Raw genomic sequence first — 23,437 nt, 5'->3', positions numbered from 1 at the left:
TTTTGTGTATTTAATAAATTCGTCTTAGTCACCATTACTTCACCAACAATAGCCCCAAACCCATTTTCATAATCAGGATCTTTTTTTTTATACCAACGATAGAAATATCATCATAATTTTCCTCACCGCCATCACTTTCAGATTCCACATCATCACGAGCATTATTAATCACTAAATTTCTTATTTGGACATTGGCTGGAAATTTGACCAAATACCTTGACACCTAAAACTTTTTAGATCTCTAGATTGAGTATTAGAAGTTTACAGATGTACCTTTTCGTTAGTTGCTTTGGTGCCTCCAGTTTGGTGTTTGGTTTTTGGTTCTGGGACATTTGTTTGCTATCCTCCCGTTTCTGCAAAGCTCGAGACGCCATGACACCGACGACCCTCCGCAGGGAAAGGACTCGATCAGCTCCTCTCCTCTTGAGCTGTTGCTCCACCTTTATGGGTTCGTCTGCACAATCTCATCCAAATTAAAAACAGAGGTGACGCAAGCTCCATTTGATCTTGGATCTCCGCTATTTAAGCCACACAGGAATCGAGTCATTGTAGTTTTATTATCTTCCTCAAGATTGGTCCGGATCATTCGTGGTCTCCAATCTCCGTGTTTTTATTCCTCCATGCTCTTAGGCCCCTGCTTCAAAGTTTGCAAACGCCTTATATCATATCACGATAATAATGGTTAGGCACAAATTGCTTCCTCATGACACGCTTCTTCTCTTCCCACGTCTCAATAGGTCCCGCTCTCCAACACCTTCTTTTAGTGGTCACTGAATTGATGTCACCAGATTAATGCATAGTCAAACAAAACTCAACCACTGAACAACCTCACTTTCTTAAGATCAGGAATACTGATGGCAATCAATCACAAACTCCACACGATTCTCCCATCACAGATATGCCTTAGGATCAGGACTTCCCATGAAACGCTGAAATTTTCGTTTCTTAAGGCTTCTAATTTTCCCATCATTTCTATTCCCCTCGGTGGATTTCTCACGCTCTTCTTATAGCCTATTCCCTATCTCCATGTGTACTCGTCTCTCCCTATCACAATTTTCATTCAAAACTCTCTTTCACCATCCTCAAAATCATCCACCTTCCTACTTTTACTCCTACTATACACTCTACACTACCTCTTACTCCAACTTGCTCATCCACTCATGAAGTGGTTCTAACTCCGACCACATCATCATTAGTCGAATGCCCCATCAACACATTCCATTTGTACCTTGAAAAATTCCTTGGTTCTCACTTTCACTAGCATCTTTATTAGGATTCATTGTACCTGCAAGAAAATGTTTGTAATAAAATTTTCTCATTACAAATTCTCATAGTTCACTCCAAATGATTCACTCCAAACACTCTTTTGTCACACTTATATTTGTGGTAAGGCTTTGTTTGGTAGAGTAAAGGATCAAAACTTCAAGTTTAAAAACTCTCAGGACACTTGAAAATTGACTCACAAAGATTGCACAAACAAGATAAGGAATTTTATGGACACGAACTCATACCCAAGGATGAACAATGACAAAGTAAATTGGCCACTGTTACATTTTCTTCACTTTTTTTTGACAAATTTCGGGCCCCTCTCAAAAAATATTTTGACCGATTTTTTTTTAAATAAACTTATAGTAAAAGAAAAAAAAGTTTGGGAAACAATAATGACACAACGAACGAAATAAAACAAGAAAGGACGAAGAGGGACAAAGAAACAAAGAAAGTGAGATTAAAAGTTATTGAAAACGATACTTACTTGTCTCAAAAAATCAGATATCATATGATATGATTCCTTATGAGTATGATAAGAAAACACGATTTTAAATAAAATAGCAACATCAGATCAATAATCAGAGATTCAAAAATGTTTTTTTCCCAATCTTTGAAATAAATAATACTGACAAACATATCACAGAAAATATAACAATAAGGTTATTTTTGGATATCCACCTTTAATCGAAATATCGATTTAACAATAGAGTTCACGAAACAATTGATGCCAAGAAAAAACCTTCGGATAACTTGTATCTGACATAATCTGTTATGCGACCACTACGGGATCCACTACCTAAATCAGAGTTTAATAAAGCGCATGCAATTTACTTAAAAGCGTAAAGAGCGAATATTTTATAATACAACAAATCCAATCGGCAGAATTAATACCGGACGATAACAAAATTTTTTATAAATATGTTTTATACAACCAAATCGAAGGTACAGGGGTAAACAAATCCCTACCATTTAAACTTCAACTCTCTCTCGGATCCTCTATCCTGCTGAGAGCCGCCTGGTCCGTCCAGCCTCTAACCTGCCCCGCCGCAAGGTATACCACAATACCCAAACACAGGGGAGTGTGAGACTATGCTCAAGACACAAGCAATTATATATGTACAATTATGCGCACACAGATGACTTTAAAAACTCCAAGTAATAAACTTGCTTATGGCGCAGGATTATAAAGTACCCTATTACCCCAGGCTAGAGTGCGACTCCGCGGGGGGTACTCTTTTCTTCTATATTAGGGGTGGAGACAAACCCCTTCCTGGACCCCGTATCAAAATCAGGATACTAGTCCACATTATGAAAGCTGTCATATCTGAATCGAGTCCAACATGTGATCATTGTTTCCTATGGATTATTGTCAATGACTCACATCTCTCGGGATGTAGTCATACGTATAAAATCATGCATGTGCTTAAGACGATTAAAACTTGCTAAATACTTGATAAAAAAAAAATACATTAGCTCATATTTATGCAACTTACATGCAAATAGATTCATGTCGGCTATCTTGGTCAGTACTTACGTACATCCTAACAAACTGCAGGCAATTCCTAGCACCAGTGGTCTAGATCCCACTCCTACTATTCCAATCTTACTGCATGCTACAAATGCAAAAACCCATGAATCACTAATAAAGCTCTAAAAGCCTTAACTAAGCTATTGCATACTCCAAAATATTTTTAGGAATCCAACCGTTATTACTTGCGTCCGTCTTCAGCTCTTTGCTATCGATAGCCTCGAAACTAGGTCACAGCTCCCGCTACGACGCCGGGAATCTCTATGCCGCTTCCGGAATCTCAATAGAATGTGTAGAATTTCATAGATCTAAAGTTCGAAGCCTAGAAAACTGAGAAGAAGAGGGAACTTGTTGCGATCAGAAATGAATCCTCTTGACATATTTATAGACAGAGTTCGGGCCGTACGAATCACCCGACGGAGCTCTCGATCCTGATCGGAGCCTCCGATCTTGCCTTCGGAAGTTCCGAACCACTTCGGATCCCCCTAACTCACTCTTTGGAGGTCCGATCCATCTTGGGTTATTTACGCAAGTTTTTAGTAATTATTAACTTAATTATTTTAATTAATTGCAGGGTTACTACACAATCTTTAATTGATAAATCAACTGACAAACGTTTCATCTAAGAGTGATTAAACTTTGAGGATTTTGATTTGAATACCAAAGCAAAACTTTGAAGAAAATTCTTGAGAGAACTTTCAATATTTTGTATATAACTGAATATGAATTTTTTAAAAAGAAAAATAAAAATTGTATTTCTATAATTTACAATCAAAAATAAAAAGATATTGCAAAATATTGTCTAAAGATATCAAAAGATATCATCTAGAAAAGTTTTTTAGTAGTTTTAAAAATACTGACATTAGGCAAAAATTATCAAAAATCACGGGCATCACACACCAAACATGCCGAAGTGTGTGTTTTTCTCCGAAAATTCAGCTCGCTCGATGCGGACGAAACCCACGCTCAAGCGGAAAAAATCTTTGTCCCGCATTTTCTCCCGGGCACGCTCGAGCGGTCAAAAGCGCTCGAGCGAGAAAGTCTCTGCCCGAAAATTTTTTTATGAGGCTCGCTCGGGTGGAGCGGCATAATGTTGCGCTCTTCACGGGGACCCTAACTCGCTGTGCGGAGACCCCGGGTCGAGACGTGTCTTCTATCCAAAAATTATTTCCTTCACTTCTTTCATCTCTTATTAATACTCTAATAAACGCATAGACAAATTCCTAAACTGATCTTCAAGTGCTCCAATATTCCATCTTGATAATTTAACATCAGTTATTTTTGAAGTGTTTTCTTGAATTTATTAGCTCGGCTCCTCGTTATTGGGTCCACGTGCTAACTCCATATGGATCTCAAAACTCTCCTTGTCACCTGATCCAGGCCATGCAAGCTATCCATGATTCGCATGGCATAATAATCTAGTAATTATATATATATTATATATATATATATATATTATATAGCAATATATATTATAAAATTCATATGTATGATCAAGTCCCTATTGTTTTGAGTTGAAGGAAATTTAAGTAATCTCTCACTTACCTTATGATAGAGATATTATTATACATGGTTGTGATGCTCAATACGTCCACCCAAATAAAGATTACTCCAGTTGTACAAAAATTAGCCAATTTCAATTGTTTATTCAAAATGGGCAAAAATGGATGACATCAACATATTTCGAGATAGTTCAAAAATTGTGGGAAATTTGTTGTTAATAGTCCAAATTTCGACGTCTTTGTTCTGAACTATTTTTTTATTATCAATATTATGTGTTATATATGACTAATTTTTTAATTTATGTTGAATTTAGGTTTTTGTTTTTTTGCTTACAATGTCTATGGATTGAATTAATCTCATTTATATTATGTATGTTTTATTACTTTTATCTTTGTTCCTTAGTCAACTTTTTTTCAAAGAAAATTTATATCAAAGAATGGTCTCTTTTCGTGAGTATTATTGCATAAAGCTTTTAAAATCTGGGATATTGGCTACTTAGATTTTAATATTCAGATTTTTCAAAGAAAAACTATCTTTTTGGTTTCTCATATAAATTAATCTATATAACTATTTTTTTGTTTGGAAAAAAAAATAGTTTAACGTTCATTATCTCCTTGTAAAACTTTATATATTACTAACATCGTATATTTACGTTGCAACACACTTTAAATTTACTATTTATTAAAAATGTTGCAAAACAATACCTAAATATCAAATATATTTTGCTAATAAGTTTTGCGAGTGCAACCTCTTATATTTTAGTGTTGTTACCCCTTAGCTAGCCCTACCTTTCCCCGAATCCCCATCACATTGCAAATTAAACTCCTCAGCCACATTATTTGCTCTTTATACCATACAGTCTTCGCTTCTTCTCCATCTCGGACATTTGTGCATACCTTGGTGGCGGGTGCTATAACAGTTCGGAGGCAGTGATCAATAAGGGTCCCCCATATTTGCTGATGAAATGAATGGCTCCACCATCAGACAACGGTGGCGAGCAGGGCAACGCCAGCATAACTGTATAAGACGGATGGCCTCCCGCACCCGTACCCGACGCAACACTGTACCCACCTACTCCCGATGGCCTCAACACCATAAGAAGCCACCGCGCCAACGAGAAATAGTTCCTTGTTGTATACATGCCATCAAGCATCATAGTACCAAACCCTCCTCGAATGTGCAACCCTTTTGGTAATTTGACAGATTGGGACCAACACACAGTTTCCCAGTCGCCCCGATCGGCGTTCTGTCCAAAGGCTTCCCACGGGTGTTAGGCCGACGACGTTTCAGGAGTAGTTAATGTGGTTGCATATTGCATCAAATAAAGGATAAATCCATATCTATGACCTCCTCCATGTGTTGTCCTTGGTGCATCTTCATTTAAGTTAAACAAATTCTCGTGTTTCTTTTCTCCCTTTTCCACTGGTGGCAACGGTATCCACCTCCGGCCTCCGACTCCGACTCCGACTCCTTGGCTACTACTTCTTTGCGGGGCTCTTGCTGCAGCTCCGGCTCTGGAGTAGTAGCACTAAGCCACCCTCCTGTTGCTCAACATGGCTGCTTTTTCGCGAATATATTCGTCCATCATATCGAGCTTTCTTTGTGGGATTTTCTCTATGTTGGGGTACTCGGAAGAGCGTGCAATCCCGATATTCTTGCACCATTCATAGAACGAGTCGAGTTCATCGTACTGCTTCGAGACGTGACAGAAAATCTCTTGGACACGCATCATGTCGGGGACTTGGAGCTGCATGAATCTTTCGATCAAAACTCCCATTATTCGTGTCATATCGTAGCATAGCTGGAAACTTTCTTTCACTATGGGGTAGATGGCCACCAACACAATTCTGTTGTCACTCGCAGCAACCTGTGTATATATGTTGTACAGAACAATTCTTGATTAATTCATATTATCATTGGATTTTAAGTATTAACGTTTTGACCGGAACTATAAGAAAATTATATTTTTAGTCCATATATAACTTAATCGATATATCATTATATATTTTTAAATTTGACCTCAATGTCTGATGTTGCATCGATCATTTTTATAGTGTCATATCACTATATTTCCTTATGTTTGTACTCCAATAACAAAAGTACTAAAATTGAAAAAATAAGACAATAAATGGATAGATGACAAAAAAACATTAAAATTAAATGAACAAAAATATAATTTTTCCATAATATGAATATATAAGCAAAAATGTTATGTAGCCTAATTTTTATATCATCCTTGTCATGAAATTATGGTGCATTTAAATCCGACTGGCAGGCCGCAAGTAATCAGTTTTACAACAAGATTATATTATATTCTCTTAAACCAAATTTGATTATTACGGATAAAATATATTAAATTTAAACATTTTGGTAAAAACTAAAAAGTAGAAAATTTGGATAAAACATGCATGATTAAAAATCAATTTCTGCAAAATAATTACTGGAAATTAAAGAACTATTCTATTTAATTACCCGTTGGTCTGCATGTCAAGAACCTGTCAACAATCTGCATGAGATGATGAACCCTAGAGAAAATCTGCTCATTCTTCTTTTCACAAACAGGAGTACTACTAGGCCTCATGATCATCACCACCGCGGCACCGGCGGCGCCTCCTCCGCCCTCTACTTCATCTTCCATCTCATACCCGTAATGTTCACCCCTCCGGCCCTGCATCCGACACTCGAGCTGCTCGTCCATGTACAACGCATAGGCCCGCACAAAAAGCCGAGTAGTCCCACGCATTCGCCCGGCCCGAACGAATCCCAAAAGTCGGACATGTTGAGGAACCTCGTCCCCCGCCTCGTCGCGAAGAATATCTCCTGTTGGTAACGCGGCGGCGGCGGCGTCCCCCTCGGATAGAAGCCGGTGGATCAACATGAGGGTTTTCCAACGCCACCACCCAATTCTTGGTCTTGTTGAGGCGTCGAGCGATTGTGCTAATGGCGGCGCTCACGTGTGCACGCGAGTGGGACGTCGCGCCTATTATTTGACGGATGTAGCGGTCGTCCGGCGGACATTCTTCATGTCGGGTGGCCTTTACGATGGAGACGTCGAGCTCTGAAAGAGATTTCGCGCTGCCAACTTTTATGAGGCCAATGCTGGTTTTGTCTTTCACTGCTCCAATGGCCTTCCTTAACTTGCATGGAGCCATGATCGCCGAGGGTCGCGCGGTTTCTTGATCATATTTGATCAAGATTTTTTTCAATCAAACAAATTAAACTAAACTTTAAACTGAGATTTGATGAAATTTTGAAGAAGACAAAAATATGGGTTGGATAGGTTCAGGTACTAAGAAATGAGTTGAATGACCAACATTGAAAGCGTGCACCTCCTTATTTTCCGCTCTAAACAAGGATTGCCTCGAGTTAGGATGAGTACAATATAATTATGGTTTTTTTTTAAATAATGAATGTTAAATTAAATCTGAGTAAATTCGATATTAAATATAATGATTATTGATCATGAAGGGGTGGTAGATATCAATGTTTTCATAACTGGACCGGTGATCGAACCGGTCTATCTTAAAAAAATGGTCCAATCGGTTCAACCGTTGTAACCCGACGGTCGAACCGGAAAACCGTTTATATAATATAATATAATTAATAATATTTTTTAAATTTTATAAATCTAAATAGTGTATATAAATAAACAAAAATATATTTATCATAGTTTAAAAAATAAATAACTATATAAAATATATTCAAAATATTAATTATAGTTATATATACTATATTTTTATAAATAAATTAATTAATTAAAAAAAATATAATAATAGAAAAATAATATTTTTAACGAAGTACAAATTTTAAATAATCATGTGTATATATATAATAAAATATTAAATTAAGATTCTAAAATTAAAAAAAAAAAACAATTTTTAAAAAAAATTTTAAAAAAATTCGAAAACCGGTTCAACCGGTTCTTGGGACCGGTTCTTAGCCGGTTCTTGGCCGATTCGACCGGTTCTTGACCGGTTCTGAGCTGTTGAACCGTTAAAACGGTTTTTAGGGATATTGCGGACCGGACCAACGATCGGTTCCCGGTCGAACCGGCCGGTCCGGTCCGATTTTTTAAAACACTGGTATATATATCGTATCGTATTGAAAATCTTATATCCAGGGGCGGAGGCACATAGCCTCTAAGGGGGCCCTGGGCCCCCCCAAAAAAAAAAAATTAGTATATATATATATATAATATTGGTTTTGTTTGATATTTTTTTTAATAAATTTTAATGGGTTGTGCCCCATTTTTTTTAATATATAATAAATTGGCTTCTCAAATAAAATAAAGTAATTTATTTTAAGTGGCGATCAAACTCTTTTTTTTATGGGATATTTGATTTATTTTTTCTATTCGACTCTTTCGAGTGGACAACCAACACAGTGACACACAATATTCAATTAAGATTTAAGGTCGTTTTGCTTTAAAAAAAGATATAAGGGCATTTCGTAAATGATTTCAGGTTTTTTTGTGTATTTTTTTTTTCATATCGTATATTTTAAATCATTTTTTTCTCAAAAAATTAGGTTTTGATTTTTTGAAAGCAATAAATTCTTCTATTTATTTTTTTCTTATTTTAAATCTTTGTTTCATTTAATTATGGGACAACACATTCGATATCAATGTTAGAAATACTAAAATTTATTGTAAAAAAAAATGAAATTAGCATTGTTAATTTTTGCGTTTTTGATTATTTTTTGTTTGACTATTTCTATATGTTGAATAATTGGTCGAAAATATTTGTGGATAACAACGTATTTTTACTATATTCATGAATCATAATGTAATTTAATTGATATAGATAGAATAAATAGTATTAAATAAACTAGCAGAAAATTGAATGCAATGAATCTCGTTTTATCTACTAAGTTTTATCCAAAAAACTTTGCAGAACATGAGATGCTGCAATTAAAAATCCAATTTGAGCATTTTGATCATGTTCGACAACTTCCTTATATTAGAACTCACTCGAAAATTATTTAATTAATTAGATCTTGAGAGTGGTTTGAGCTTACTCCACATCTCTTGTTTTTTTTTTTTTTTTGATTTCTAATAATATCTCTATTTTTTAAAAAAAAAATCAAAAATCTATTATGTTTACGCTTTCAGTTCTTCTTCGTTGGCCCCCCCTCTTGCGTGATCCTGGCTCCGCCCTTGCTTATATCGTATATCATATCGAAAATTACTGTATAAGAAAATGTTATACATATACTGTAACAAAACTCTCACTATACCAAAAATCGGTATATCGAAATTTTCAATGCATATAAATAGTATACCGATCATATCGAAATTTCGGTACGGTCTCGGTATATACAGTTTTATACCCAAAAAACATATATTTTTATTAGAAATTTATTGTTTATAAAAATGATATATTTTTAATTTTTTTATATTGTTTCGATATTTCGGTATATCGGTATATACCAAAAATTTTAAATTTTATATCGTTACCATATCGTATCGAAATTTTTGGTATACCGAAAATTCGATATTTTTTTGGTATGGTAACTTCAGTATACCAAAACTTTGGTATTTTTTCTCACCCCTAAACTCATGTCACTATTAAAATTATCAATTTTAATAATATACTTGCGTTTTTTGCATGCATATAAGTAAAAAAAATTTCATACATAATTTTTTATGTTAATTAATTTTCATGTTATTTTATATTATTATGAATTAAATATTCAAAATTTTAGACTAACAAACAAATTAAAGTTTTTTTAATCAACAAACAAAATGTTTAGTAATTAAAAAATTGTAAAACGTAGATAAAATATGATAAACAATAATGAATAAATAAAGTGGTATTGTTGAAAATAAGTTTGAGAAACGGTTAAAAATACGAGGATTTGAGAATATTTTTTTGTAAAATTAATTAAAACTGATTAATTGAAAATTAGTTAGTATAGATAATATAGTATAGGCTAAGAAATATAGAAAATACAGATGTATAACGATTAACGTACCACAATATTTTGGTTTGTTAAAATTATAATAATAATAATAATAATAATGATATATCTATTATTATTAATAATCTATACTATTATATAAAAGTTGAGCACACTAGAATAACTACCTTGAGCACACCAAAATTATTTATTTCACAATTACCCTTTCTTATCAATTACCCACTAAATCTCTTCCACTCCTCCATGTTTTTACTTTTGAAAAAATATAAAAAACTTATCTTTTACACACGCAAAGCGTGTGCATTTTTTGCTAGTATTAATAAAACAAGAACAGTTTATACTAACTACTTTTGATATTTTCAAGTGTTCTGACAAAATTGTTCTTCTTCCCAAATTATAATTACATGCATGGCTAACTAAAAAAAAAAAACATTTAATACACATACCTAAATTAGTCATAAAATTCCACATGTCCACTTCTAAATTCACACAAACACGTGTATACCCACTAACATACCCCACTAATTAACTTCCAATTTTTTTTATAGTTCATAGTATTTGCTCTTTAAAATAAAGTGCATGATTGTCTAAAAAATTACATCATATTAAGATTTTAAAAATAATATACATTTCATTTTTAAAAAATATAATTTTATATACACGCAAAAGAAACATTGTGTAATTTTGGGATGATATCTTCACTTAAAAAAGAAAGATAAGTAATTAAACGTAAACTTTTCAATCCAACGGCTGAAAATAATCATCTACGATATCAGCGATCCAGATGCTTTAGAGGAGAACTTGATTCGTCGTCATAAGTTGCGATTCCAATCCCACTTTACCTAATCAAAAGTTGGACGGAGCTTCGCTTCGCTTCTTTTTCACAATCCCGCGAGATTTTTCCTCAGTTTTTCTCCTCTCGTTCACTCTGTGCTGCAGGTACGATCAATTTCTTAATTTTTTTTGGAGTTTTCTAAATACATGTGTTGCGTGGTTGTTATTAGGTTTACTAGATCTGTTTTCAGTTTTATTTATCTGATTGATTTGTAATTAGCTTGTGTTAATCGATTTTTGTGTTGTCACGTTGTTTGTTTAATCGAATCCCTTGTTTTGGAAACTATTGCGCTTCCATTTATGTTTGGAGGATTATGATAAGAAATCTGAATTCTACGGAGGTACGAAAAAATCATGTAGTTGAGTTGCAGCTGTATTGTGTCATGGCATGAGAAAATTTTTCTGATCTTTTGCGTTTGGGATGTTTAATCTGTAAGGCTCTGAAAATAAAAGTACTTTCATTGAAAAGATGTGTGAACTTTGGGTGGAGATATTAGAAGGTTATGTATTCTTGTTGAGAAATTTGAGTAGATAGTGAGTCCCTGGAATGAAGATTTTGCAGCAACATCATTCATGATACATGTGAACCGAACACTCGATCGACTTGTTTTTTAATTTGTTGCGAACATTTGCTTATGAAGAAAATACTGTTGTATTCGGATATCGGATCACATTTGAGGTTTTGATAATATGAAACCCGTCCGTTATATCAACTCAATTTCAAGATCTAAATACTCCGTGTGGAAACTGTTGGTGATGTTGCGTGTTTACTTGCTTTTTTATTATTGCCTTTCTCCCTCTATTTTTCTAGGTAGAAAATTAGTTTGAAACATGTCTGATGAAGTTGAGTATCGATGCTTTGTTGGCAATCTCTCATGGTCAACATCCGATCGAGGTCTAAAAGCTGCATTTGAGAAGTTTGGAAATCTTCTTGAGGCAAAGGTTATGAATTATTTTATGCATGGAGTATTTATTTTGATTCTCCTTTAACACCGAGTCCATGTCGTTGAGTGTGGTGTTAAATAGACTTTTGATTATAATCTTTTTACATAATATCTCCATTGTTTGATGATATAGCTGACTTATTTGCGAGTTTCATGAATATCTCTCTTTCCACTCTAAAGAAGAAATTAGAGTATCTAATTGACATCAAGTAGATAACTGTTAATTTTGTTTCAAGCGAGCAAATGGACGTGGGTCTTTGCTCTTGTATCCTCCAATAATCAGAGTGTAATTGCCCCCTACTAATGAACCAATTGAAATTATTCTTCGACTGCCCTCCACCATGCACACAGAACCCCACTCCTCTATCTCTCAGTTAAAGATAAATAAAGAGACAAGGAAGAAATAAGTGGGTGACTAGCATAATTCGGTATTTAGCATGCCTTTTTCATCATGCTTACATTTCTTGGGTTGATAAAGAGGAAAAAACTATATCTTCACTGGGTTTTTTGTGTTATTTTTTGGGTAGTTTTGGTGCCAGTTAGCAAGAACCGCTGGCAAGATACCTGCCCATTTTGTTTATCAATGAAATCTAATGTCTCGATGGGATCATAAATTGATTTCTTTGTTCAAAGAGGACAAAAACAGGCTTCTTATCATGAGTAGCCCATTTTTTAACTATATAGGTGGTTATTGATAAGGACACTGGTCGCTCCCGTGGTTTTGGATTTGTCACTTTTGATGAAAAGCAAGCTCTGGAAAAGGCCATTGAAGCCATGAATGGTATTGATTTGGATGGTCGAATATATAAACTGTTGATAGATCTTCTTCTAACCAAGGGTCAGGAAGAGATTACGATGACAATCGCTCACGTGACCGTAATCGAGGTCGTGATCATGATCGAGGACGAGAATTTGGAAGAGGGCGTGGTGGTGGTGGTGGTGGTGGTGGTGGAGGAGGAGAGTGCTTTAAGTGTGGAAAGCCTGGGCACTTTGCCAGGGAGTGTCCTAGTGATGGGACTAGTGGAGGTAGATATGGGGGCAGGGATGATCGATATGGTGGCAGTGGTGGTAGCCGAGGTGGTAGTCGTTATGGTCCTGATCGCAATGGAGATCGCTTTAGTAGCCGCAATAGGGATAATGGAGGTCATGGAGGGAGTGATCGATACGGTCGTGACCGTGCTGGGCCATATGACCGCCGAGGTGCCGGAGGTCACTGACACGGGTAATTTTGCAGCTCATCTTATATGCAATGTTCTGAGAATGTGTGTTTCGAATCTTCAGTAGCTCGTGGGTTACTGATGAGCTAATTTTCAACCTTTCACAGATGAAGATTTTGTGATCTGTGGCTTATGCTGCTGCCATAGCATGAAGTGTTCTCCTGAAATGTTGGTGATACAAGAACGTTTGGATTGTGTGAAACCCGGTGCTAAAATATACTATGTTGTGGTTCGAAAAGATGTTCTCCTGTTGTGTTTCACTGGGACCTTTTGCTTGTTTGAGTGAAAATTCGAATCTGATCTCCGTTTTGAATGCTATTATTGCTACTGTGGTTGTCTGCTTTCATGCCAAACTACCTAAATGCCGCTGAATTCTTGTAACAACGACAAATGCACGTAGATGATGTTTACGGAGTTATTTTTCAATGGGAAATGAGGTCAAAATTTTTAATGTGCTCTGTCCAATATGCTATACACCTTCCTTCACTTCCAAACTACCCATAACGATCAAATGAGTTTGGCAGGTAAACATTTCCCTTGTTTCTTAATGTTTAATCGTATCTTACCGTCAAAACTGTTCTCGATTGTAATGTTTACTTTATTAATGTTGTTAAACATTTGACAGGCTGCCTGGTTTTTGAATGGCTGTTTTGGAAAGTTGATGATTGGCTTGCTTTTGCTAATTGGATCAAATTAACATATATAGTGTTGAAAAAAATGCCTTTTGGGTTGCAAAGCCCTGGTTCGAGTACTTGCATCATTAGTAAAATTTGTCTAATGTGAGGTGTGACGAGTTTCTTTCTCATAAAATGTGGCCGGTTTCTGTAGATAATCTTCAACACATAGCAACTGCTGTCTCTTGCTTCATTCCGGTTCTTTGTGGAGTTATTTTCTTGGAAAAAGATCACTGTTCTGTTTCTTTTGTCCTTTGCGTTGCTCAGATATCAGATGTGTTTGTTTCGAGATGCAACACCATCCGCACCTCATTTAGCCTCAGGTTTATTGGAAAAGTTGAATTTTGGAGTAAGCTGGAATGAGGGGGGAAAAAAATGACTCTGCCCGATATAAGATATATGTTCACTCCTCTGCCACGTTTTTGTGTTCTTATTCCCCAATTTTGGATATGGTGATTATCGAAGCAATCATCTTGTTGCCCCCGGTGGTTACCGTCTGCACAATGTGAAACTGCTGTCGGTTACTGCTATAGGCTCGATTTACCTCTCTTTTCTGTTTGATCCACTGAAAATCATAGATGGGATGCGGGTGAATCAAGTGCAAGGGGTATTGCATTGAACAATTGAAACTACAGCCCCAGAAATTCTTTAAATCGCCCACCGGAACTTGTTTCACACACCCCCAATATTAAATCCTGGTTCCAATTCATGTCTACCATGATCATCACTCTATTTTCTGTTTAAATTTTGCATGCATTGAATGTCCTTTTGTCTGCTCGAAATCTGTCTTTGGATTTTTCATACTTTTATGTATTGCACTGAGTCCGATTTTAGACTACATTCTCAATGAAATTCACGCATCTCCAAATTGTGAAAGGGATTTTTGGGTTTATATTGTGGTTTTGCTCGGCCTTCTTTGTGTTGTGGCGTTTGTATTTCTTATCATTATTTTATTTTGTATGTTTATCAAAAAGCAATTGGTTCCCGATTCGTTTATTTCATGCACCCACTTTATATTTTCAATTAGGCAGTATCACAAATCGTGTAGCTTTGTTTTTAGCACAGCATATTATATGTGTCTTTACATATTAACAAATAGAATATGCTATTTGCCAATGTTTTTTTTTTTTTGCCTCATTTTTTTTTTTGAGCTTTCTTCTCAAACTTAAATTTGTTTATACTCGACTAAAATAAATATTCATCTCTCATACTGAAAAGCAAGATCATTTTAGAAATTAGAACAAGGATTCTTTTAAATATTTATTTCACTTTTATATTCTATACATCTTTTTTGAAAGAAGACAAATAATTGGTGAAAATGAAAATCTTTCAGCAATTCTGCACTTGAAAATGAAATACACTTAAAATTATAAAGATATATTCCCATAAAAATATCATCATGGTGGCTCGACTTTTGAATCCAGTTTAGTGACTCCTAAAGTAACATGTCCCGCAGCCTTATTGCAGCCAAAAAGAAATAAAGTTACATATAATAAATAACCGTATGGAGCAAAATATAATTCAGCAGTAAACACAGCCATCAATCAAAAGAAGAAATTAATTGTTCAACAGATATTATCCTATCCGTCAATAAATAATAATATCTATTATCATAAATTTCCCCGACAATTCAATTGATCTTTGTCCATTTGTTCTTCAAAGTGGCATCTCCACTTTTGCACAAGTTTCTGTCGAATGAATGCATGAAGTCATCTCAAGCCATGCCTTTTATCCCTTCCTAATTAATCTTTTATTGAAATAAATCAAAAGATTCATCTGTTTAATTGGAAGAATTATTAATACTTTCCTGTAGTTTTAGGCACTGATTGGTCTGTGGATTGGATAATGCATGATGCATAATATAATTATGATAAATGACATACTAAAATAAGATAATGGTGCGTGACATAATTTTTTTTTTATATATATAAAATTTGAAACAAACAGTGGACAAAAAAAATTAATCAATCAATGACTATCATCCGCACGGAGCCATCCCTTAGATTATAAATAATACAAAAAAGAAACATGGGTGGAGTGAAAGAGAATCGAGTTGCCCTCTTCACACTCCATTCTTGTGCTTCTAATCTACACAAGTTGTATTGACTTTTGCTTTGACCTTTGATGTGTGGAAAACATGGATAAGTTGCTTTCCATCTGAATTTTTTCTTTATCATTCAATCAAACAAAATATATATTGTAGCCATAAAAAAATTCATACCTTATATTAATAACTAAGCTCGAATATATTAAGTTAGATTATAATTAAATTATATATTTTAATAAAAATAATGCTAGAGGTACAACAAATATCGTGTACAACGATATTTACAACAGATATATCGTGAAATTTTGTTATTATATCGTGATATTTTGCATTCAATTTATCATGAGATTTTGATCAATGAAATTTTTGTATTAAATTTTTTGTGTTATACAAATTGATGTACAAATTTGGTTGGACGTGTAGTTTTAATAAATATTGTGCTATGCATGAGATCAGCGAGAAGAATAATTACTATCGATCATTTCCAAGAAAAGAACACTAGGAAGTGGGAAAAAGTTTGGCTTGTGTTCATATCATTACCTTTTAGTAATTAGTTTCTTCCTTTTCCTCTTCAAATTTGATGCAAAAACTTTATGAACAAGTTGGAATTGGCCCATGAAAGGCATGGCATGTCTTGTGCTATCATAATTGCTCTCAATTTGATTCTCTCTTCTCAATCCAAAATTCAAACATTAAAATGAGACTTGCCTTTGGTCACAATTAATGTGGATTTGCACCTTTCACACTTGATCCCTAAGATGTATCATCCATGTTCTTTGCTCATAAAAAAAAATTTTGTTTGGGGGGGAATGATTACTATTGTTGGTAGTTGGAAGTTTTACTAAGCAATGAAAATATATAATTTTGTTGTTCTCTCTAACCCATGTTGCAAAAATAAAATAATAACTATAAATTATAACGTGCGATATATTGTTCAGGCATGATTGATTATATTGCTGGCAATTGTATAATGAAGAACATTATGTGAAAGGCGAACGAAGAATGTGGGGAAATGATAAAACATAAGTGAAAGATAATCAATATCATCCACTTTATCTATGTTATATTTGATCTATTTGTGAGAGAGAAAATTATCTATGCATATTGTAGTTCACATATCGGCATCAAAACAAAACAACATAAACATTCTGGGAATCGGTCGTTTACTGTCAAGATCAGCATGGCCTTGTATTTAACTTGGTGTTTTATTTTTATTTTTTTAAAAAAAAAACATGCATATTGTATACTTTTGAAATATTAACAATTATAAGTCAAAGTTTGACTGTTTGAGGTGATTTGAACATCAACTAGCCCTAAACTAATCGGCCATGTATAAGAGACCTCTTTTTTTTTTTTTTTAAATTAATGACGTGAGAACCCGCAGTCGATATCTTTCGATGCGCACTGAGTAAATACATGGACTAACTTAATAGCCTGCAAAATAAGTTAGTCAGGTAATACACCGCACTAGACAAGTTCTTTGCGACATGCTAGTCCAAGAAGGTGTTGGTAGAGAAAATCGAACTCTTGATCTCTGTCCAAGTGTTCACCTACTCCACCAACTAGGATACCTCTCGGGGCATGAGAGACTTCATTCTTGCTTAGTTAGAAGTTTTTTCTAATTATGATTTGAATAAAACCATTAAATTTCTAAGAAAATCCAAATGTTGATTCAATCAAACGAGAAATAAAAAAAATCAGCCAATATTTTCGAGGGTTCTTCTATGATCCACCGGGTGAATTTCACCCAGTGGATCTGGGCAATTCATTGGTCCGGGCCCCACGCACAGGGGCCGAGCCCCACACACAGATTGTATGGGGCCCAGGCCAATGAATGGTGGATGCTGCATCGGATGAAATCGCATAGAATGACCCTATTTTCGAAGCTGAGTAAGCATGACATCTTTTCTGACATAATTTTTGTTGCCTATATATGAGACAAAGTAAATAGGCATGGCTTTACAAAGAATTGTTTTATGAAACTTGATTTCAAAGCATCTTATATATATATATACTTATATATGTGTAGGCATGGGCATTATTTGGCATTCACACCACCAATTAAAAAAAAATCGGGAGGGAACAATTTCAACCTAGGAACTGCAAAAAGTGAAGTATCTGTCATATGTGATATATTCACACAAACACACACACATGTGTGTGTGTATATGTATATATAATAATAACAAGGATACTTGGCTACAAAGATAGGTAAATTAGGTACATCTCCTCCCCTGCTGCAGGTTGAATAAGATGTAAAATAATTCAAATTAGTAACGCTGGAATTTTTTTTATTTCTTCTTTAAAATAACTTGTTATGATAAAATAAAATAAAAAAAAGAAATATAGAGGATGTGCTAAAATTTAATTATTATTTCTTCTTTAGATGTTGGAATTTTTAATTATTTATAATACAATTTATTGGCTAGATTGGACTGGTAGGCCATTGAAGCCATCAAGTTTGGCGGGTCTTTGGTTTCATTGATGAAATGACTACTAAGAGTGATCAATTTAACATGTGAAGTGTTTGGACGTCCCATAAGAATGTTACTAATTAATATTGGATATATTCGTTGTGTCTTATCCACAAACATATTAACGAATATTTATTAATTTAGAAACATGAAAAATAATATATATTTTTGTCAGTACATATCCAAATCTGAGTTCGAGCCCGAGCACAAGCTCATGATCTATATGCTAGAATTCAGACTTTTAAGTTGGAGCTCGAGTAACTCGAGTGGATTGGAGCTCGAGCTCAAACTTTACTTGAGCTCAAATTGTCTTATTTGCACCTCTAATCTCAATCACACCTTGAACTTAGCTAATAAAAACCACTAAAGATAATCAGTTTCTCACTTTATCACCTTTAAATTGAAGATCCACTTGGTGGCAAATACAGTTAGCTTATTTCTCTTCAAACAATGAAACAACAGTTTAGGTAGCTAATAGCTATGAGTTATGTTCTCCAAATTTAGGAGTAAATTGCATAATAGAGCAAAGTTTGGGGGTGCATCAGAGATTTCATAAAACTTGATTTCCCAAATTTGATTATTGCGGAAGCTACACACATACTTATGCCTACTCTAACGAAAAGAATATGTAACTAGATGTTCTCAAATATATGAGGATGGTTTGCATCATTAATGACGCATGCTGACCTTAGCAACCATTAATCTAAAGGAAAAAAAAAGGAATTGTTTATTTATTTATTTATTTTTCTTATCTTTGTTACAATACAAGACAATTTCCAAATAGCCATCAATGTTGAAAAAAGTTTGAAATACATAAATAAATAAATAAATAAATAAATAAAAGCTTTAAAAAATGTGTTCTCACAACCCAACAACAAAAGCCCATATGTAATTGGGCCCCACAAGCAAAACCCCTGCACGTGAGAATCTTCCCAACAAAATGATTAAATCAATGGTACAGAATTTTGAAGCAACGTCCATCATTCAATATGATTAATTAAAAAAAAAACAATAACAATAAATTTTGAATTTTAAGACAAGAAAAATTATATATATATGAAATAAACGTCACATGCTACACTCGAATTAAATTGGTACAAACATTTGGTGACACAAAACATTAATATTTTGAGATCCTACAAACATTCAGCTACGGGAATTAAATTAAACTAAGCCAAATTAATCTGGCAAGCTGATTTCATCCAGATCATCCAACGACAGGAAAACCTCATCCAAGCATGAGAGCTCAGTCCCGTCATCGTCGTCGTCGTTCTCGTACACTCGGCACATGACCCATTTAGTGTAATCCTACAGCAAAAACAAAAAAAGTTTATTACATTTCATGAGAAACAATTTGAAAATACCCATAAAGATATATATATGTAGTTAGTTATACATTAGTTTAGTGTTTAAATCTTACATTAATCTTGGAATTTCTCCTTGATCTTGATGCTTTATTATTTGTGGGAGCAGAATCAGAGAGCCTATATTCCTCCATCATCCAATTTGTTTTGACTCCTTGAGCTGGTTCCCCTATGTAAAATGCGCTATATTTTTTCATGCCAACTTTAGAGCCCTCACTCGAGTATATCGGCTCTTCCACGCCGAGTGACTGCCAGTACCCGCTCCCGGTAACTCTTACTTGTGTTCTTCTGCTATAGAAGTACCACTTGTTTCCTTCCCCCATAGCTTTACCTACATGCACAATTAATCCATGTTATATATAGTTATTTTATACTAGCGTCGTGTCACACCAAATGTTGTCGATCATATATCTTCATAGAGATCGACGACTGAAAATATAGAGATCGATAATTCTAGTATATTCGAATGATTGTATGTATAGAAACTTAAATTGTTTTCAATAATTGAAAATGATCTAGGAAGGACAAATAAGATTGCGACGTTTTTTGAGTTGATATATAACTAGCGAATCTTGATACGTGATGGACGCATGTCTAGCGGAAAGCTAGCTAGCTGCGTGGTTCAAATTAAAGCATGTATATCCAATAAATGAACGTCACATCAACACTTGTCGCATACATGCATGCACCTAAAGTACCTGCGTTTGTGTAAAAAGAAGTGTAAATATAAATTAGTTACCACTTAAGTCCCATGGATCATGAGGATAAAGATCGAGATCCGGGATGATATCGGGGTGGTAAGGCAAAAGCGCCGCCTTCCGTTGAAGGAAATGAACTACGAGCTCTTCATCTGTGGGGTAGAACCGAAATCCGGGCGGCAAGTTGCTGCAGTTGAAGCTGCTATAATCTCCCATCAATCCCAAAAAAGAACCAAGAAATCTTGATCAAAGTATCTATACTATATTATTACAACTCGATAAGTACCATAATGTTTGAAGATTGAGTATATATATACATGAAGTGGTGGTGATGAATGAATTCATAATAACAGTGGTATTTATAGTGAGTGGGAGGTGTGGGAGGAGAGAGGGAATGAAGGGGTTTGACGTGAAATGGAAGTTGTGTGTATTTTGATCAAAGATTGAAGCATATGCTTTTGTTTTTTGTATGCAATAATAATATAATAATTATATTATAATAGTTTTTAGGATTGGGTCCTTTTTTCAAAAATTGAAGTACTGTGGTGTGCTGCTGCCACTTCTTCTCACTCGGGCGGCGGGTATAATATTTATTAACAAAACGTTGGATACTTTTCAAGTAACGGGATTTGTTGGCATTTGAGGGAAAACTTTATAAATTGGAAATTTAAATATTGCTAATTAATATTGGCCAAGATTTATGTGGATATAAGACTTATTTGCCCATATTTTACCAATGTAATTAGACCAAATACATTTTGGCCATTCGTTTTGGCCATATTTTACCTATGTATTCGAAATTCACAATAAAAGATTCAAAAATATAAACTAGTTGGGAACTTGGGATTTCAAATGCGGTATCAAGTAGATTTACCCAGGTAAACAAATAGATATGTTTTCATGGATTTAAAATCCTTAAGTTCAAATTCAGATGCAACTTTAGATTGTGTTTGGATAGATGAATTTGAAAAGATGATCTCAAATTTCTTGACTTGTGTAGATAGACAAAATTCAAGTGAATTGCAAATCCATTACATGTCAACTCATACAATTATTTCAATAGTATTATAATGGCATGGATTTCGAATACATCTAAAAATGGGTGTCATTTGAAATTCATCTCTCAAATCCATCTTTATATCTATCACTCGAATTACACGGCTTCATGTTGCGGGTGAGGGGTAGAACGGGAATTTCTCATTGGTTCTTTCTAAATTACGACGAAGTTATAACTTATAAGTTGTAACAGGTGTAAGGTATGAAATTATTGTATCTTTGAGTTTGAAATTTTGAGTGCAATAAGATATCTCGTGGACTTGTCATGATGAAAGAGAAAGATGTTGTTAGCTTATGTTGCCCTTTTGGATCATACATGCATGCATGAACATGTATGATGATATGTATTCTTTATTTGAGTGTCATGATATGTGTTATCATAATGATGATGATGATGTTAAATTGTACACATAAACTTGTGGGCCATTAGTCAACTTTAACCATAATTGAGTTTATCAAATAATAGATTTCTTACATTCAATTTATCCCAATTTGTTGTTTGACCTTTCATTCTTAATGAGGTTGAGGATGATTGACAACATTGAAAATGGTTTCAGATATAAATTTTATTTGAACAAAGATTCTATGGTCCCCAAAATAATATTTGATCCTACGTTGGAATTGGAAAATGCTAATCTTTTGCACATTCAAGAATGGGATTTCATATTGACTTGAGCCACTTATCATGGCACATAACCAATGGTTGAAAATTCTTTCGTTTTTCATCGTACCGAGATAATGTTTGCACGAATTTATTTTAAATGATTATTAATTTCTACATATAATTTTCAAACATTTCATTTACTAAAAGTTTGAAAATAATTAAAATAACTTCAAGCAGACACTATCTGAATATGATAATTTTTTTACTGAAAACTTGCATTAACCTTCAAAAATTTTCAAAAATAAATAAATAAATGAAGGATTCTATCTGTGGTACGTTGTATAAAGTGGAGGGGGGTCCATAATTTTGAGTGCAAGGTTCTTCTATACGGCCAATTTTTCTCACTAAAATGAGAACACTTATCCTTCATCCTGGCCTATTGACCGCACATTCTAAGGAAATTGCTCACTTTTGGGTATAAAATGTCCATTTCATGGCCAAACCCAATGTTTTTTGCATTTAGTTTGTTATTACTTTTCATTCGGTTTTAGATCCATCAAATCATTACTTTCACTTTGAATTCCATCATCATTAATTGTACATTATACATCTTCTGTTATTATTAATTCGTACTCATTTACACATTACAGGTATCATAAACATTTCATAAGTCAATTTTGTGATATATATTTCCAACTCGATCCTATCATGAAGAAATATTGTTTTTCATTACATATGGACTGATTGGGCGGTCTCACGACATCTGCAAGAGAGACTTATTCTAAACAAACACACATATATTATATTTGACATTTTATTTAGTTTAGTTTTATTGATCTGAGAAATAGGATAAGAATAATATGTAAAGCTAAAAACTTGAGGTATACATATTCATGTTACATGCACAACAAAAGGCTAGCTAATTAAATTGTGATTTAAGAATCGAAATGAAAGCATACCTACCAAATTATTTCAAAATTGGAGAAAGATAGATCAATGCCCAAGTAGACTATTAGTATTGGTACCCATAGACATATAGATGTCATAATATTTATCTATCATGAGACATACTAAATGAAGGATGTGATTTGAGCCTAATAATTAGGTTTAAACTTTTAACTCCAAATCATTGTACTTTGGGAGCTCTAAAATCTTGTTATTTTCATCAAATGATTTGTAAAAAACAAAGATAAATACCCTAATGAGAAACCATAGATAAGTTAACCCACTGATTTATCATTAATATGATAATATCTAAAAATCTGTAGTATTTTTTTAAAAAAAATTATCCGATATATTTATTACT

General features: G+C 34.1%; 1 protein-coding gene, 1 long non-coding RNA gene and 2 pseudogenes across 2 annotated transcripts; 2 read left to right on the top strand and 2 right to left on the bottom strand.

Annotated features, from left to right (window-relative positions):
- Positions 1–34: 34 nt before the first annotated feature.
- On the bottom strand, positions 35–7,452 carry LOC140861253 (putative clathrin assembly protein At1g03050; annotated as a pseudogene).
- Positions 7,453–11,039: 3,587 nt separating this feature from the next.
- LOC140894575 (glycine-rich RNA-binding protein RZ1A-like) lies at positions 11,040–13,335 on the top strand (annotated as a pseudogene).
- Positions 13,336–13,456: 121 nt separating this feature from the next.
- Positions 13,457–14,780, top strand: LOC140867531 (uncharacterized). Its single transcript, XR_012145169.1, has 2 exons — positions 13,457–13,738; positions 13,840–14,780. It is a non-coding gene; the product is annotated as an uncharacterized lncRNA (long non-coding RNA).
- A 4,697-nt stretch (positions 14,781–19,477) lies between these two features.
- On the bottom strand, positions 19,478–20,834 carry LOC140866898 (NAC domain-containing protein 104-like). Its single transcript, XM_073271961.1, has 3 exons — positions 20,513–20,834; positions 19,830–20,104; positions 19,478–19,717 (listed from the first exon to the last, which is right to left on the bottom strand). Exons 1-3 carry the CDS (start codon positions 20,685–20,687, stop codon positions 19,589–19,591), a joined length of 579 nt encoding a protein of 192 aa, XP_073128062.1. The 5' UTR covers positions 20,688–20,834; the 3' UTR covers positions 19,478–19,588.
- Positions 20,835–23,437: the final 2,603 nt, after the last annotated feature.

Source organism: Henckelia pumila, chromosome 4 (assembly GCF_033568475.1).
Source record: "Henckelia pumila isolate YLH828 chromosome 4, ASM3356847v2, whole genome shotgun sequence".
NCBI lineage: Eukaryota > Viridiplantae > Streptophyta > Magnoliopsida > Lamiales > Gesneriaceae > Henckelia > Henckelia pumila.
The sequence above is the reverse complement of the archived record's forward strand: the minus strand, read 5'-3'. Positions and strand labels throughout refer to the sequence as shown.

What these genes read in the sequence shown, in the direction of transcription:
- LOC140866898 (XM_073271961.1), bottom strand. Translation starts at nt 20,687, where the DNA reads ATGGGAGATTATAGCAGCTTCAACTGCAGCAACTTGCCGCCCGGATTT. An exon ending in TGATCCATGGGACTTAAGTG is followed by an intron (nt 20,105 to 20,512) that starts GTAACTAATTTA and finishes TTGTGCATGTAG; the next exon opens with GTAAAGCTATGGGGGAAGGA. An exon ending in GGAGAAATTCCAAGATTAAT is followed by an intron (nt 19,718 to 19,829) that starts GTAAGATTTAAA and finishes TTTTTGCTGTAG; the next exon opens with GATTACACTAAATGGGTCAT.